The sequence below is a fragment of the Cherax quadricarinatus genome, chromosome 52 (genome assembly GCF_038502225.1).
Source record: "Cherax quadricarinatus isolate ZL_2023a chromosome 52, ASM3850222v1, whole genome shotgun sequence".
In the NCBI taxonomy this organism is placed as follows: domain Eukaryota; kingdom Metazoa; phylum Arthropoda; class Malacostraca; order Decapoda; family Parastacidae; genus Cherax; species Cherax quadricarinatus.
In genome coordinates this window covers 26,105,532-26,121,311 of record NC_091343.1, presented here as the reverse complement: position 1 = coordinate 26,121,311, position 15,780 = coordinate 26,105,532, and the positions used below count along the sequence as shown (strand labels likewise).

The window sequence follows — 15,780 nt, the reverse complement described above, 5'->3', positions numbered from 1 at the left end:
GTGCCTTCAGTATTCTATGGAGAAGGAGCTTGGATACAGGGGTCATCACACACTCACTAAAAACAACAGACATAGCCCCACTCTACAAAGGTAGCAGTAAAACAGTTGAAAAGAACTACAGACAAATAGCACCAACATCCCATATCACAAAAATCTTTCAAAGGGTTCTAAGAAGCAAGATCGCCAACCACCTATATACCCATCAGTTACACAACTCAGGGCAACACGGGTTTAGAGCAAGTCGCTCCTGCCTGTCCCAGGTACTGGACCACTATGACAAGCTCCTGGATGCTCAAGAGGATAAACAAAATGCAAATGTAGTATATACAGTCTTTGCAAAAGCCTTCGACAAGTGTTACCACGGTGTTATAGCGCACAAAATGTGTTATAAAGGAATAACAGGAAAAGTTGGTAAATGGATCTATAACTTCCTGACAAACAGAACTACGGTGAAAAGCTCTGTTCCACAAGGCACAGTGTTCACTCCCATCCAATTTCTCATCCTCATTTCTGACATAGAGATGTAAGCCATAGATCCGTGTCTTCCTTAGCGGATGACACCCGAATTGCCCTGACAGTGTCGTCCATCGAAGACATCGCAAGACTCCAAGCGGACATCACCCAAATCTTCAAATGGGCCACTGAAAACAATATGAAGTTCAACATAGAGAAATTTCAACTTCTCAGATATGGAAAACTTGAGGAAATTAAAACTGTATCAGATTATACTACAAATTCTAACCACACAATAGAGCGAAAATTAATGTGAAGGACCTGGGAGCCATAATGCCAGAGGATCTCGCATTCAAAGACCACAACAATGTGTCTACCGCATCTGCTAGAAAAATTATAGAATGGATAATAAGAATCTTCAAAACTAGGGACGCCAAGCCGCTGATGATTCTCTTCAAATCGCTTGTTCTCTCTAGGCTGGAATACTGCTGTACACTAACTGCCTCCTTCAAAGCAGGCGAAATTGATGACCTGGCGAGTGTACAAAGAACATTCACGGCACACAAGTACGATCAGGCAACTAAATTACTGGGAACAGTTGAAGCCCCTTGATTTGTATTCCCTGGAATGCAGGCGAGAAAGAAACATGATAATATATACTTGGAAATCCTAGAGGGATTGGTACCATGTTTGCACACGAAAATCACTCCCTGTGAAAGCAAAAAACTCGGCAGGAGATACGACATTCCCCCAATGAAAAGCAAAGGAGCCGCGAATACACTGAGAGACAGCACAATAAGTGTCAGGAGCTCAAGACTGTTCAACTGCCTCCCAGCATTCATAAGGGAGATTACCAATAGACATCTGGCTGTCTTCCAGAAGGTGCTGGACAGGCACCTAAAGTCAGTACCTGACCAGCCAGGATGTCGTTCATACGCCAGTTTGCGAGTGGCCAGCAATAACAGCCTGGTTGATCAGACCCTGATCCACCACGAGGCCTGGTCTGAGGCCGGGCAGAGGGGTCGTTGACCCCCGAAACCCTGTCCAGGTATACTACAGGTATGTCGTGCCGAATAGTTAAAACTGGTCAGTTAGCAAGAACTCATTTAAAATTAAGTCCTTTCTAAAATTTTCTCTTATACATTTAAAGATATATTTTGTTCATTTGTTAATATAAAACTTTATAATTTTGCACCTAAAGGACCTTAGGAAACTTACCTAACCTTAATAACAAGCGTAATTTAATTTAGCCCACTCAACTAAATATATTTTAAGTAAGTTTGCAATAAAGTAATAATAAACAAACACAATGAAATATTTTTTTTCCTTGGGTTCAGAATGATTTTTGCGAAATTACTGCATACACAAATTTTCCCTTCCCTTATTCGACAAGAAGAGCGTTGCTATTTAAGCCAAAACCGCAAGTTGTGCCTATATATAATTTTGTTTACAATTATATTTGCATTAAAATAAATTAAATTAGGTAACTAACCTCAGCATGGCCATGCTTGCTTTTCCGGAACCTGAAAGTCTTCCTAGACTGAGCCATCTGCCGCTGTAGTCTTGGTCGCACACCACTACGAACACTCTCCTGGCTGCCATTCACCGTCCCACCACACTCACCTGGGCTGGTAGGTGTAGACACACTACTGTCCTCACCTGCAAAACATATTTATGTTATACATGCATTGTGGAGGTGTATACTCTTACCCGAAGTTACATACCAAGAAAAACGGTGTAGCTACTGTTATGGTTTTAGCTATTTATATTTCTTGCATTCCTTTGTAAGCTCATCCTAATTAATTTTTATTTATGTGTTTTTATTTTGATAATCATATAAACAAAATAATTTAAATAGAGAATGTTTCAGAAAATTTGAAAAGTATATTCTACAATAAATTATTATAAATACTGTATTATGAACACAGGAATACACATACATCATTGTACATTATATAAAACATATATACTATTTTCTATGACAATTCAGATTATAGTATTATTTAAATAAAATTTGATGAGGATTACATGACAAAATGTGATATTTATAGACCACATTTGAGGAATTCTTAGCTAGCATTAAATTTTTCACAAGGAAGAATAAGTACACAACACATGACACTACTGCTTAATTCTACAACCTATGATCCTCACATCTGATGCTTCCAACACATATATTATCTTGAAACTACAAGAGGAAAATAACTATAATTGTACATGACAATTATTCCATTATAGATTAAAAAGAATTTTTGGCAAAGTCTTTATACAAAGTATTTTATCAGTGCTGTCACATCTCTCAGAATGTTTCTCATACGGAAACTGTGTAATTCTACATGACGTGTGTTAGTTAAATATGACTTTTGTTGTATCATGGTTAAATGTCATGTAGATTATGATAGCCACGTAAAGTGGTAGTATCACTTTTGATAAAAATGGTTTATTAACTGAGAGACAAGCAATTAGCAGAAGCACAACTTTTCCTGTTAAACTTAAGATCAGACCTTCATATACTTTTCATTCATGAAAGGTGAACTAATCTGTGAAATATTTGTCTTGATGTTACATGAAACATTACTTTTTAAATGATGAGCAAAATGTATTGTACTTTGCATTAGGATTTATAAAATCTTAAAAAATTTTATTAACAGAATGACATACTAAGTGATGGGTTAAGAATAGTTTCCACAAGACGATCTTCCACTTCCTAGAAGCTTAAAAAGTATTTAAAAATACTTTTTTTTCCAGAATGAGCACCATGAGTTACAGTACCAACTTTCACAGCAAAACATAAAATAACTTTCTCTATCATTAATGTAATGTTTGTTTTAACAATATCTTCTTAGTAAACAGCAATCTAAACATTGACTTCTTCGGCTATAATACTTTTCTCATCATACTACACAACATTTCTTTAAACACTGACATACAATTACTAGTAATTTTAAGAAACTAGTATCAGACACGTATGACAACCAACATAACTACAGTTACTATACAACAAACCTTACCAGAAGTATCCTTAATAACAACACAAGTATATTTGTTGTCAAATATAAAGTCAGACCTTTAAACACAGCCACACCAAAATGTTCACAAGAATGATTTTATATATGTTGTGCTCAAAATTTAAGCAGCTTTCGGTAAACCTTGATATAATTCATTTATTTTAACATTATTATTATTATTAATATTAGTACATTTATTATTATTATTATTATTATTATTATTATTATTATTATTATTATTATTATTATTATTATTATTATTATTATTATTATTATTATTATTATTATTATTATTATTATTATTATTATTATTATTATAATTATTATTATTATTATTATTATAATTATTGTTATTATTATTATAACTTTTATTTTCATCATTACTATTAATGTTCTTATTCTTATTTTTATTAATTTTACTATAATTGCAATAAAGCATTGAAATCACAGCGGTCATACAGCGAATGGAGAATGAAAGGCAATCAGGTTCACTTCAAGAAAGGGAAATATAGATCAACTTCCTTGGATCAAGAGCTTCTCGCAGGCATGTACTCTCCTTGAGAGGATATTTATTTAAAATTACAACATACACAGCTGAACGTGTTTTATTTTCCATTTTATGTATATATATATATATATATATATATATATATATATATATATATATATATATATATATATATATATATATATATATATATATATATATATATATATATATATATATATATATATATATATACATTTTTTTTTTTTTTTTTTTTTTTTTTTTTTGGGACGTGGTGTAATATGAACCATACTTAGGAACTTAGGATAAGAGAATCATATTATATCGTTGAATAAGAGATAAGATAAAGGTAAGAATGTAGTTCTTGGGACGGCATGTCCCTCTCAAATCCTAACTGCTGCATGTGTCTTACCTAACAACCTGTCGGTATTTTATACCATTCTAATATTCACTCTGTCAGACACTGCAACACAATAGTATCTTGGTACAGAACAGAAAACAACTTGGACAACTTCTACTAGTGAGAATGGCGGGATTTGAGAGGAACGTGACCTCCAATTGACTACATTCTTACCTCTACCTGTGGCCTACATCTCACCTCCTGGAGGTATATAAGGCTCCATCCTGTCACTTCAACTCCATATTGTTTCAGACTATGGAACAATACTCTTCTCCAAACTGAGGAACTGACCACCTCAAAACTTCAAGGGTGATGGACTGATTACATCGTCTTCAAGTCTCTTCTATCAACTTTTCTGTATTCGACTGAAGAAGCCTACTGTGTAGGCGAAACGTTTCGAAATAAAGATACTTAACTGTTGCATATGTGTCTTACCTAACAACCTGTCGGTATTTTATACTATTTTAATATTCAACAGTGTAGTTATTATATTATAACAGTGTAGTTGATATTATAACAGTGTAGTTAATATTATAACAGTGTAGTTGATATTATAACAGTGTAGTTGATATTATAACAGTGTAGTTATTATATTATAACAGTGTAGTTAATATTATAACAGTGTAGTTATTATATTATAACAGTGTAGTTATTATATTATAACAGTGTAGTTGATATTATAACAGTGTAGTTGATATTATAACAGTGTAGTTATTATATTATAACAGTGTAGTTAATATTATAACAGTGTAGTTAATATTATAACAGTGTAGTTAATATTATAACAGTGTAGTTAATATTATAACAGTGTAGTTAATATTATAACAGTGTAGTTATTATATTATAACAGTGTAGTTATTATATTATAACAGTGTAGTTGATATTATAACAGTGTAGTTATTATATTATAACAGTGTAGTTAATATTATAACAGTGTAGTTAATATTATAACAGTGTAGTTAATATTATAACAGTGTAGTTAATATTATAACAGTGTAGTTAATATTATAACAGTGTAGTTAATATTATAACAGTGTAGTTAATATTATAACAGTGTAGTTAATATTATAACAGTGTAGTTAATATTATAACAGTGTAGTTAATATTATAACAGTGTAGTTAATATTATAACAGTGTTAATATTATAACTGTGTAGTTAATATTATAACAGTGTAGTTAATATTATAACAGTGTAGTTAATATTATAACAGTGTAGTTAATATTATATTATAACAGTGTAATTGATTTTATATTACACTTAAAATAGTATTCTACTTATTTTTTTACCATCTCTTTTCTTGGCAATATTAAATACATATGTAGTAAGAATTATAGTTTCGAAAAAGCAAGATGTGTTGATTTTTCCTGTGTGTCTTTAGTACACATTAGGTATTTCTCAAACATAGAAATTTTAAATGAAGTGAAAAAAAAAATCATGAAAGTAATAGAAAGCGAAACGACCAACACCCTAATAAGATAATTTTGTTCACATTTTAAGCAAATGTTGACATTCTTTAAACAAGACTTTTTTTTTTTTTTTTTTTTGAAAAAAAGGCTGTGTGTGTGCGAAGCTTTATGTCCATCCTTAATGTGAGAGATATTCAGCAGAGGTGAGATAAAAGGCAGAATATACTTAGCTGTTTCGCCGAGAGCTTGAACACTTGAGAGATAAAGAAACTAGTAAAGTCTTTATTTGTCTTTCAGTGGGAATGAATTATAAATTAGTTACTTGAACCAAAGTATTTCAACAAAGAGAGGAATTAATGAGCTGCAATTTATAAGGTAAATAAAATAATTACCTTTGTTGTCATAAATGCAACTTAATTAAAAGGATAAATAAAATAATTACCTTTGTTGTCATAAATGCAACTTAATTAAAAGGATAATTGCAAACAATCCCAAGCTGACGAAACTGTCGACAGGTGAAAACAAACAGAAAAATTAAACACGTATTGCAGAGTATTAACATATTGGTTAATGCTTTACGTAACAATATTTTAGTTATACCAGACTTATATGAGGTCATTAGTTAAATTATTTCGCCGAATTGGTCAGTTTATTGTGAACCGCAGATCTATCCCCTGGACGGTAGTGGAAGAACACGTAGAAATACAACTGGCCTTGGAACTTTATCAAAAAGTTTGGTATCTTTCTTTCATTAATATGTTTTTACATATCACATAGGTTATTATTGTGTCCAGGTGTATATTCCTCAGTAAGTGGACAATGGAGCACATAATGTTCAAGAATGTGACCTTAAGGATGACCATGTGATTTACACTTCATTTAATCATCCTCTTTGAAAATACGAAACTTCTTGAATTATTTTTTGCTAAACCTAAACCTGACTACTGCGACCTTCTTCATTCTCTGTGGAAAGTAAGATGGACGAAAACTAGCACTTGACTAGTGTCTTTAACATTCAAGTGTTCTCGTTCTCGGCAACATGGCCAAATATTTTCTCTGTCTCACATCTGAATATCTCTCTCACATTAAGAATGTGATACACACTTCCTCTTTCACTATCTCACATCTTCTGAATATCTCTCTCACATTAAGAATGTGATACACACTTCCTCTTTCACTATCTCACATCTTCTGAATATCTCTCTCACATTACATTCCTCTTTCAATCTCACATCTTCTGAATGAATGTGATACACGCTTCCTCTTTCACTATCTCACATCTTCTGAATATCTCTCTCACATTAAGAATGTGATACACACTTCCTCTTTCACTATCTCACACCTGAATATCTCTGTCACATTAAGGATGCGATACACGCTTCCTCTTTCCCAGTTTGTTTCAAACACAAATGTTTGAAGAAATGTCACACTCTGTTTAAATGGTAAACTATTGTTTGTCTCGCTTCTAATTAATTAGATGCACATTTTTCCCTCATTTAAAATTACTAAATTGGAGAAATATTAAAGACACACTGACAAATTTAATACATTTAGCTTAAGTTCAGTATTTGTTTACTCATATAAGTTTTATTATATATTTGTTTTTATATATTTATATATATTTGCATTTACTATTACCAAGATACGAGATAAAAACAAAATCAGTAGTACAGTCTTTTAGATATGCTGCCATATCGAGTATACTGGAATAAAGAAGAATAAATTCATACTCTAACGTAGAGTCAGAGATCACAAACTGGATAACAGTCGCTGCACAACGTCTATGACCGGGAGTGAACTTCTGTGCTCTTTTTAAAAGTTAAGCACAATTATTATAATGTTAAAAATTACATTGGCGTCACTAACTGGTTGCTTTCCTATTTGTGATCTCTTGCCTCGACGATAGAGTATTATTCTCTTATTGTTCATACTAATTACGATAATCCATATAAAGTACGCATGAAGAGTCAATGCATTTCTTTTAATACATGATGTTGGTAATTGAAAACTGCATATATGCAACTTTTCAGTTTTGAAAACAATATAACTCACAACTTGCCTCGCTTATTAAAAAAAATTTTTTTTTGTGTAATTTTATTTATATGTTTACTGTGCCTTCATTGCCCCCGAGATTTTCATTTTTACCGTAGTTGAGGTAATTTATCCGGGTTCTCTGACGTAAGGAGTCTAGAGGAAGATCTCAATAGACTGAAGAAGTGAAGTAAGATTGAGGACAAAAGATAAAAAATAATGGTAAACTTAAAACAGCAGCTAAAAATCTAATTAAATGAGACTGAAAAAATTAGAGTTATATCCACCAGTCCAGTTCAATAACAATAAATTGAATATACAGTATATAACAACAACACTAATACAAAGTTATTCCTAACAATCACCAATACATAAAAAAGGAATGTCCAGTCAAATCAGTTAGACTAAGGAACATCATAACATCAGATATAATGTGTTTAACTGAAACAAAAAGGGAAAATAACATGATTAATCAGCAATGGGTAACTATTCAAGTTGGTGAAAAATTAGTATAGGAAATAAGTTTATAGCTTCTGGGAATTTTGTCGAAATTCCAAGTCTAGTGATTTATTTATTTATTTATTTTATTAACACATCGGCCGATTCCCACCAAAGCAGGGTGGCTTGAGAAAGAAAAACATTCATCATTCACTCCATCACTGTCTTGACAGAGGCATGCCTACACTACAGTTATAAAACTGCAACATTAACACTCCTGCAGAGTGCAGACACAGTACTTCCCATCTCTGGGACTTAAGTCCGGCCTGCCAGTTTCCCTGAATCCCTTCATAAATGTTATTTTCCTCACACTCCAACAGCACGTCAAGTACTAAAGCCACTTCTCTCCATTCACTCCCATCAAATATGCTCATGTATGCTTGCTGGAAGTCCAAGCCCCTCGCACGCGAAACCTCCTTTACTCCCTCCCTCCAACCCTTTCTAGGCCGACCCCTACCCCGCCTTCACTCCACTTCAGATTTATACACTCGGAACCACCTACACAACCCCTCCTCAGCCCTCTGGAAAATAGTTTTGGAAATCCCGCACCTTCTCCTAATTTCTAAACTACGAATTCTCTGCATCATATTCCCACGACACATTGCAATAGACATGACATCTCCAATGCCTCCAGCCTTCTCCTTTGTTGCAACATTCACCACCCATGCTTCACACCCATATAAAAGTGTTGATATAACTATACTTTCATACATTCCCCTCTCTGCTTCCAGGGACAAAGTTCTTTGTCTCCACAGAATCCTCTGTGCACCACTCACCCTTTTCCCTTCATCAATTATATGATTCACCTCCTTCATAGACCCATCTGCTGACACGTCCACTTCTAAACATCTGAATAGATTCACCTCCTCCATTCTCTCTCCCTACAATTGGATATCCAATCTTTCATCACCTAATCTTTTTGTTATCCTCTTTCCTATATTCACTTTTAATTTCCTTTACCAACCAACCTCTCTTCAGAATCTCCCCACACCTCTTACCAAGACCCGCGTATTCACTTCTCTTACAACCCCATCTATAAATGTATTGAACAACCACGGTGACATCACACTTCCTTTGTCTAATGCGTACATACTGTAACCTGAACCTCACTCTTCTCGTAAAAACTCTTCACTGCTTTCAGTAACCTACCTCCTATTCCATACATTTGCAACATCTGCCACATTGCTCCTCTATCCACCCTGTCATACGCCTTTTCCAAATCCTTAAACGCCACAAAAACATCTTTACCCTTATCTAAATACTGTTCACCTATATGTTTCACTGTAAACACTTGGTCTACACACCCCCTAACTTTCCTAAAACCTCCTTGTTCATCTGCTATCCTACTCTCCTTTTTATTCGTAATTCCTTCAATAATAACTCTACCAAACACTTGATGTAGGACAAAAATTATGAACACTTTGTTGTCAATACATACATTGTATCTTGTAACATCACCTGGGTGAGAAAGTTGGTTGAGAAAACAAAAGTGCATTTACACAAAATATTAAGATAACTATTAGTGGAAGGCAACAGTGAAAATACTCAAAGATTTTCAATTAGGGATTTCAGCTCTAGAAAGATATTGTTTCTAGCCTACGAGGCGAGAGCAGAAAACAAATGGTCTGCTCAGTTCTTAATATAATGACTAGTTATTTTATTCACCAACATATCAAATAACAAAGTTATTTAGAAAAATCAATTATAGAAAAAGGGAAAAAATAAACAGGAATTCTGCTCAACGTGCCACACTGGTCAATACCTGGCGCCCAGGCAAAGCTAGACTTTTTGGTCCAAGGCAGCCAACATTCAGGCAGGTGGCTGCCTTGAACCAATATGTCTAGCGTTGACTGGGAGCCAAGGTATTGACCAGTGTGGTACGGTGATTAGAGCACTGCGTTCGTAGGTACGAGTCTCCTTCGGCCTGAGATTGGTGTGTGGGGTGGTATGGGAAGTGTAATATTCAAAAAGCTTCAGGAAGAAATCCACACACACACACACACACACACATATGTATGTATATATATATATATATATATATATACACATACATTATATGTATATATGTATATATATATATATATATATATATATATATATATATATGTATGTGTGTGTGTGTGTGTGTGTGTGTGTAGAAAAATGGTTCAAACTATTTATGCTGTGAAGCAGAAAGATTAGTAATCAACAGAGCGATTTTGATCCAAGGTTTTGGAACTATTCTAAATTCACATCAAATTTGATTTTGTACTATTCTCCAGTCACTGCATGATCCATACGTGTTTATTGCTTTACATTGAATAAACAATAATTATACAGTAAATGACAAGTTTTAACTCATGTTCATGAATATAATAATAATAATAATAATAATAATAATAATAATAATAATAATAATAATAATAATAATAATAATAATAATATTATTATTATTACTATTATTATTATTATTATTATTATTATTATTATTATTCAGACACTGTAGTACTCACTGGGGTCATACAGTGCCTGAGGGACGGCAGGTATTTAGATTCGATCCATTAATGGAATATTAGTTAGAATTCTTAGGATCAAGATCCCTTCACTCTAAATAGCAGTTACCAGAGATACCCTAGATAACTTTATCATAATATATCAACATTATATATCAACATTCCTCCTGAAGGAGGAAGGGATGATGTTGATTCCAGGATTTAGAGCTGCCATCTCACTCCTCTGATCAGTTCCAATTACTTCACATTCCCCAGACACTGTATGTCCCTTGGTGTTTGTCCCATTCTTGTGAATTTACTTATAATGATTGTTATGATAGTAATAATAATAATAATAATAATAATAATAATAATAATAATAATAATAATAATAATAATAATAATAATTGAATGGATTCGTTTGTGTAGCGAGCATTTAGTATTTACATTTATTAAAATTCTGATGAAAAGGTGATGTTTGACTTGTTAAATTCTGTTATTACGTCATATCATCACAGCGTCACATAATGATTATACGAGCCTCTTTTAAGTGGACATTGTATGGGGCGTCGACACTTCGCAGGTGGATACATAATTGTATGGGAATCACTGGGGTGTTTTTGACATTACGAATGTATACATTTTTGAGAAAGCGAGGTGCAACCCCAGGTAGGCGGAGGTGCAACCCCAGGTAGGTGGAGGTACAACTCCAGGTAGGCGGAGGTGCAACCCCAGGTAGGTGGAGGTACAACTCCAGGTAGGCGGAGGTGCAACCCCAGGTAGGTGGAGGTACAACTCCAGGTAGGCGGAGGTGCAACCCCAGGTAGGTGGAGGTGCAACTCCAGGTAGGCGGAGGTGCAACCCCAGGTAGGTGGAGGTACAACTCCAGGTAGGCGGAGGTGCAACCCCAGGTAGGTGGAGGTGCAACCCCAGGTAGGCAGAGCTGCAGCCCCAGGTAGGTGGAGGTACAACTCCAGGTAGGTGGAGGTGCAGCCCCAGGTAGGTGGAGGTGCAACCCCAGGTAGGCAGAGGTGCAACCCCAGGTAGGCAGAGCTGCAGCCCCAGATAGGTGGAGGTACAACTCCAGGTAGGTGGAGGTGCAACCCCAGGTAGGCGGAGGTGCAACCCCAGGTAGGCGGAGGTGCAACCCCAGGTAGGCGGAGATGCAACCCCAGGTAGGCGGAGGTGCAACCCCAGGTAGGCGGAGGTGCAACCCCAGGTAGGCGGAGAGAGAGTTAGTGTACCGACGTGTGCTGGAGAAAAGAGACACGCTCAACGAAAGCAAAGCTTTCATTAAATACATGTTTCGCCATCGAGACTTTAGATAAAACCTTTGCGGATAAAACGTATTATGTTATTGAAGGTCACCTTTTATTATACATTATTTCCGTTTTAGTTCAGTGGCAGCTTCGTGCAGCTGACTTAGTCTAGTTACTCAGCTCAAAATCAAGTACTGGTATGAATAGAAGCAGATGAAAGTTTTCACGTCCTTTACATTGTGCAGAGTTTTTACGCCAGTTATAGATAAAAAGTGAGTATTTATCGCCAAGTTTTAAGTACAAATTCGTATGGAGTAACGCCCAGTATGTCTGGGAATTTATACCAACTGACATTAGTCATGTGATCGCAAAACCTTAATAAAAAAGGGTTATGTTATTAAGTAATATAATTAATATTGCAGAATGGAAGCTAACTGAATAAATTTACAGGTTGTTACACGGTTGTTAGTAGCTCTTGAATCTGAAGATTAACTTAATTAAATTAATAAAGCCATAATTTTTCAGCATTAATATGCCTATGGCAGGGAAACAAGATTTTTTTAAAGTTTCTTTAATTATATAGCTGAAAGATTTAATGAAGGTATAAAATAAGTAATTCATTGATTAATTGTTTAGAAAAATCAGAATAAACTTCAGATTTAAAAATGTACTTATGAGAACAGAAGATTTACTTATAAATTTATTTAGAGTATTGTTGCTCTAAATTTAAACTTAAAGGTATGAAGGGTAATATTTTTCTCAGCTTTGTGAGTTTCAAAAGTGCCATTTGGACATACATTCCCTAACCCACAGACAAGATCATATTTGCTAAAAAATCAAGATAAAGTTGAAGATGGATAGAAGTGTATCTGAGTTATAATGACTCGACTTGCCCTTATCGTCAGAAATTAGTTGTTACCCAGAGCTTGATCAAGCAGAGAGGAGAAACTAAAAATTAGTTATAATTTTTTATATACAAGACCCTGAAAATGTGAAAAAAGGGATGTACCGGACATATCTCTGAAGGCAAAAATTAGCGTCAGAATCTGAATTGTTAAACTTACTAAAGGTGAGAACACTAATTATAGAGCTAATTGAGTTATGGTCTACCTCATGTTCGCCCAGTCAGATTTGTCTCACCTTGATGGTAATGTAAGAAGAACAAATATATTCATGTTGAACGAGGTTGCTAAGTCCATTATTATTCCGATACACATATTCCCAATACTTAATTTAATTGTCAAAACGAGTATAAGTTATGAAATCATTAAAAAAACATCCGGATCATGCCTTTGTATAAAGGAAAATTAATTTCTTATCATATCATTTGTTGGGAATTAGTCATTGAATAAAAGTTTACGGCCTATTAGGCACTAAAGTGCATGGTTTATTAAGGATATAGAATTGGATATTCCTGTATCTATAAATAAATCCTGCTTCTAAAGGGTGTAAATCTTGTTTCTAAATGATGCTGGGATAATTATTCAAGGGCGTTACTTACTCAAGAGGTGAACACCATGAATTAAGCAACCTGAAATATGGGTTTTAAGCATAAGTATAATTGACCTGATGATTCATTTTCACAGCACATTTTGGTAAGGCCCAAAACACCTGACAAAATGCATCTAGGTCAGAAAAGGGCATTAAATAATTAACTGAAGTGAATGTTATGCAATATCTTGTTGATAATTATATGCTCCATATGGACCAGCATCACCACAACCACTGAAAAAAATCTCAGAGGAGTCCAGGATTATCAGAGAGTGAGGCAACCCGTGGATTACTTGTAGCTTGTGTGTCTTTAACATGGCTTGCAGTGTGCAGTTCTGCTATTTTAATGACTCTTTCAAGGTTGCTTCACTGTCTGAACACCTTGAGTTATGACAATATTGAATAACACTTAGCAACAATTTTAAGAGAAACACGGGAACGTCTCCCAGTTGATATTCTGGATCAAGGAATCATAGACCTAAAGCCTTGATTATTAGAACTAATAATGCATGACAAGAACATCAGGATATGAGCTCTTACGGCTTGGTAATTCACAACACAGTGAGCATTCACCTAGCTTTTTTGATATTTCGGAAATATAAAAAACAAAAATTAAAGTCAATGAGAGCATCATACATTATTTTAGAAATGTAGTTTTCAAGGATACCTCTTTGATGGTTCTCTAATATGATATAGATAAAGGGAAACCTTTATTATTATACACTGTAATGTATTCTGAAATGCTTGTTATAAATTAATGTAAATTTTTTCTCAATCTACTGAAACTGTAATCTGTGTAAAGTTAATGTTCCATTGTTTTTGTTAATGGTTCTAGACTACAAAGAGTCAAAATAAAGAGATTTTATAGATAATACTTACACTTACCGGGGAGAACAGGAACACTGCTCGCCTGCAAGCTGGGTTTAGAGCCTCGTTTGCGGAGGAGGAAAGTCTTGCGGTACAGACGCGGCTCAGAGGAGGTGGCGTGCGGGGAAGGCCGCAGAGAGCCTAGTGGGAAACACACGGGAGGGGTGCCACACCGAGCCACGCCACACAAGCCCGGTCCGGGAACGGATAGAGGAGGAACCCGGACCCGGCAGGTAAAAGAGGCAGCAGCAGCGGCAGAAGGTGGTTGATAGAGGCACAAGGGACAGTCAAGGACACATGTCAGTGACAAGCAAACAGAGTACATAATCATGGATGGCTATACCGGTAATCTCTCTCATCACTACCACTACACTCTGCCCAAGAAACTGCATTTATAATTGCATCTATGTGCAGAAACTAACTTTCATGATTAAAAAAAATATCCCAAAATAATAGCATAATTGACAGTCTTCGTGAAAGTAAAGAAAATCAACAGCTATTTCATGTTCGCTCTTACTGAGTGAGACTTCTCAAGTAATGCTCTATCAGATTTCCTAATAAACTATTACACTAAATATGTCATTTCATTATAATATTCAACAGAATTTTCATAAAAATAAAAGTGATATTATTTTATAAAATTTATCTCCATCAAGCTTCTTAAAAGTCCCTTAATTCCTATATGATCAACTATTCGTGATTCCAGTTTTAATATACACTTTAAGCGCTAAACTCGTGTTTACCTGTTTGTAGTTACACAAGGAAAGGTTGTGGAATCCCATTGTCATCGTTTAACTTGCATGAATTTTTTTCAAATTTCCAATGCTAACAAAACAAGTCCATTCCCCTTGGATCCTAATCCGTCGTTCTGTCTCAGTTTGTGTGGAAACAACATACTAGTAGTTACTCAACTCTAACAATATTTTTGTTGGTAGAGATATAGTGTTATGTTTATGGAGTACCGTATTCATTGTTTAGCTTCTCATAAAATTTCTAAAATACTCCAGCAATTATAGAATTTACTGCCTCGTCTTTCATCCGCTCTTGTAGTTCACCTCGGTAAATGAAATTTGATCTCAATATCGTTTCAGCATCGCTTCTCCTAAGTTTACAGCATAGACTTCTCCTGAGTTTACACCAAAGACTTCTTGCCGATAGTGTCAGTTGTATAATTTATATATAATTTTTTTATAATTAAGAATTATTTTAGCATTCTATTATTAGCCAAGGGGAAGATCAGGACTATGAGAATATGGAGTAGACGGAAGACGACTTTCTAATGAGGTATGATATAGTATCTGACCATAAAATATGTCTTCTGTCTTTCGTAGATAGGGAACTATAATTCCTGTTTAAAGATGGGGATATGAGAGCTGATTCACCTGCA

At 34.6% G+C, this 15,780-nt stretch overlaps 1 protein-coding gene across 1 annotated transcript; it reads right to left on the bottom strand.

The window, feature by feature from the left end:
* Positions 1–1,945: 1,945 nt before the first annotated feature.
* On the bottom strand, positions 1,946–14,534 carry LOC138851052 (uncharacterized; the record flags this gene model as incomplete). Its single annotated transcript, XM_070096217.1, is given in 2 exon segments — positions 1,946–2,112; positions 14,406–14,534. Coding segments are annotated over 2 exon segments (296 nt in total), but the record flags the coding sequence as incomplete, so codon positions are not given.
* Between the last annotated feature and the right edge of the window lie 1,246 nt (positions 14,535–15,780).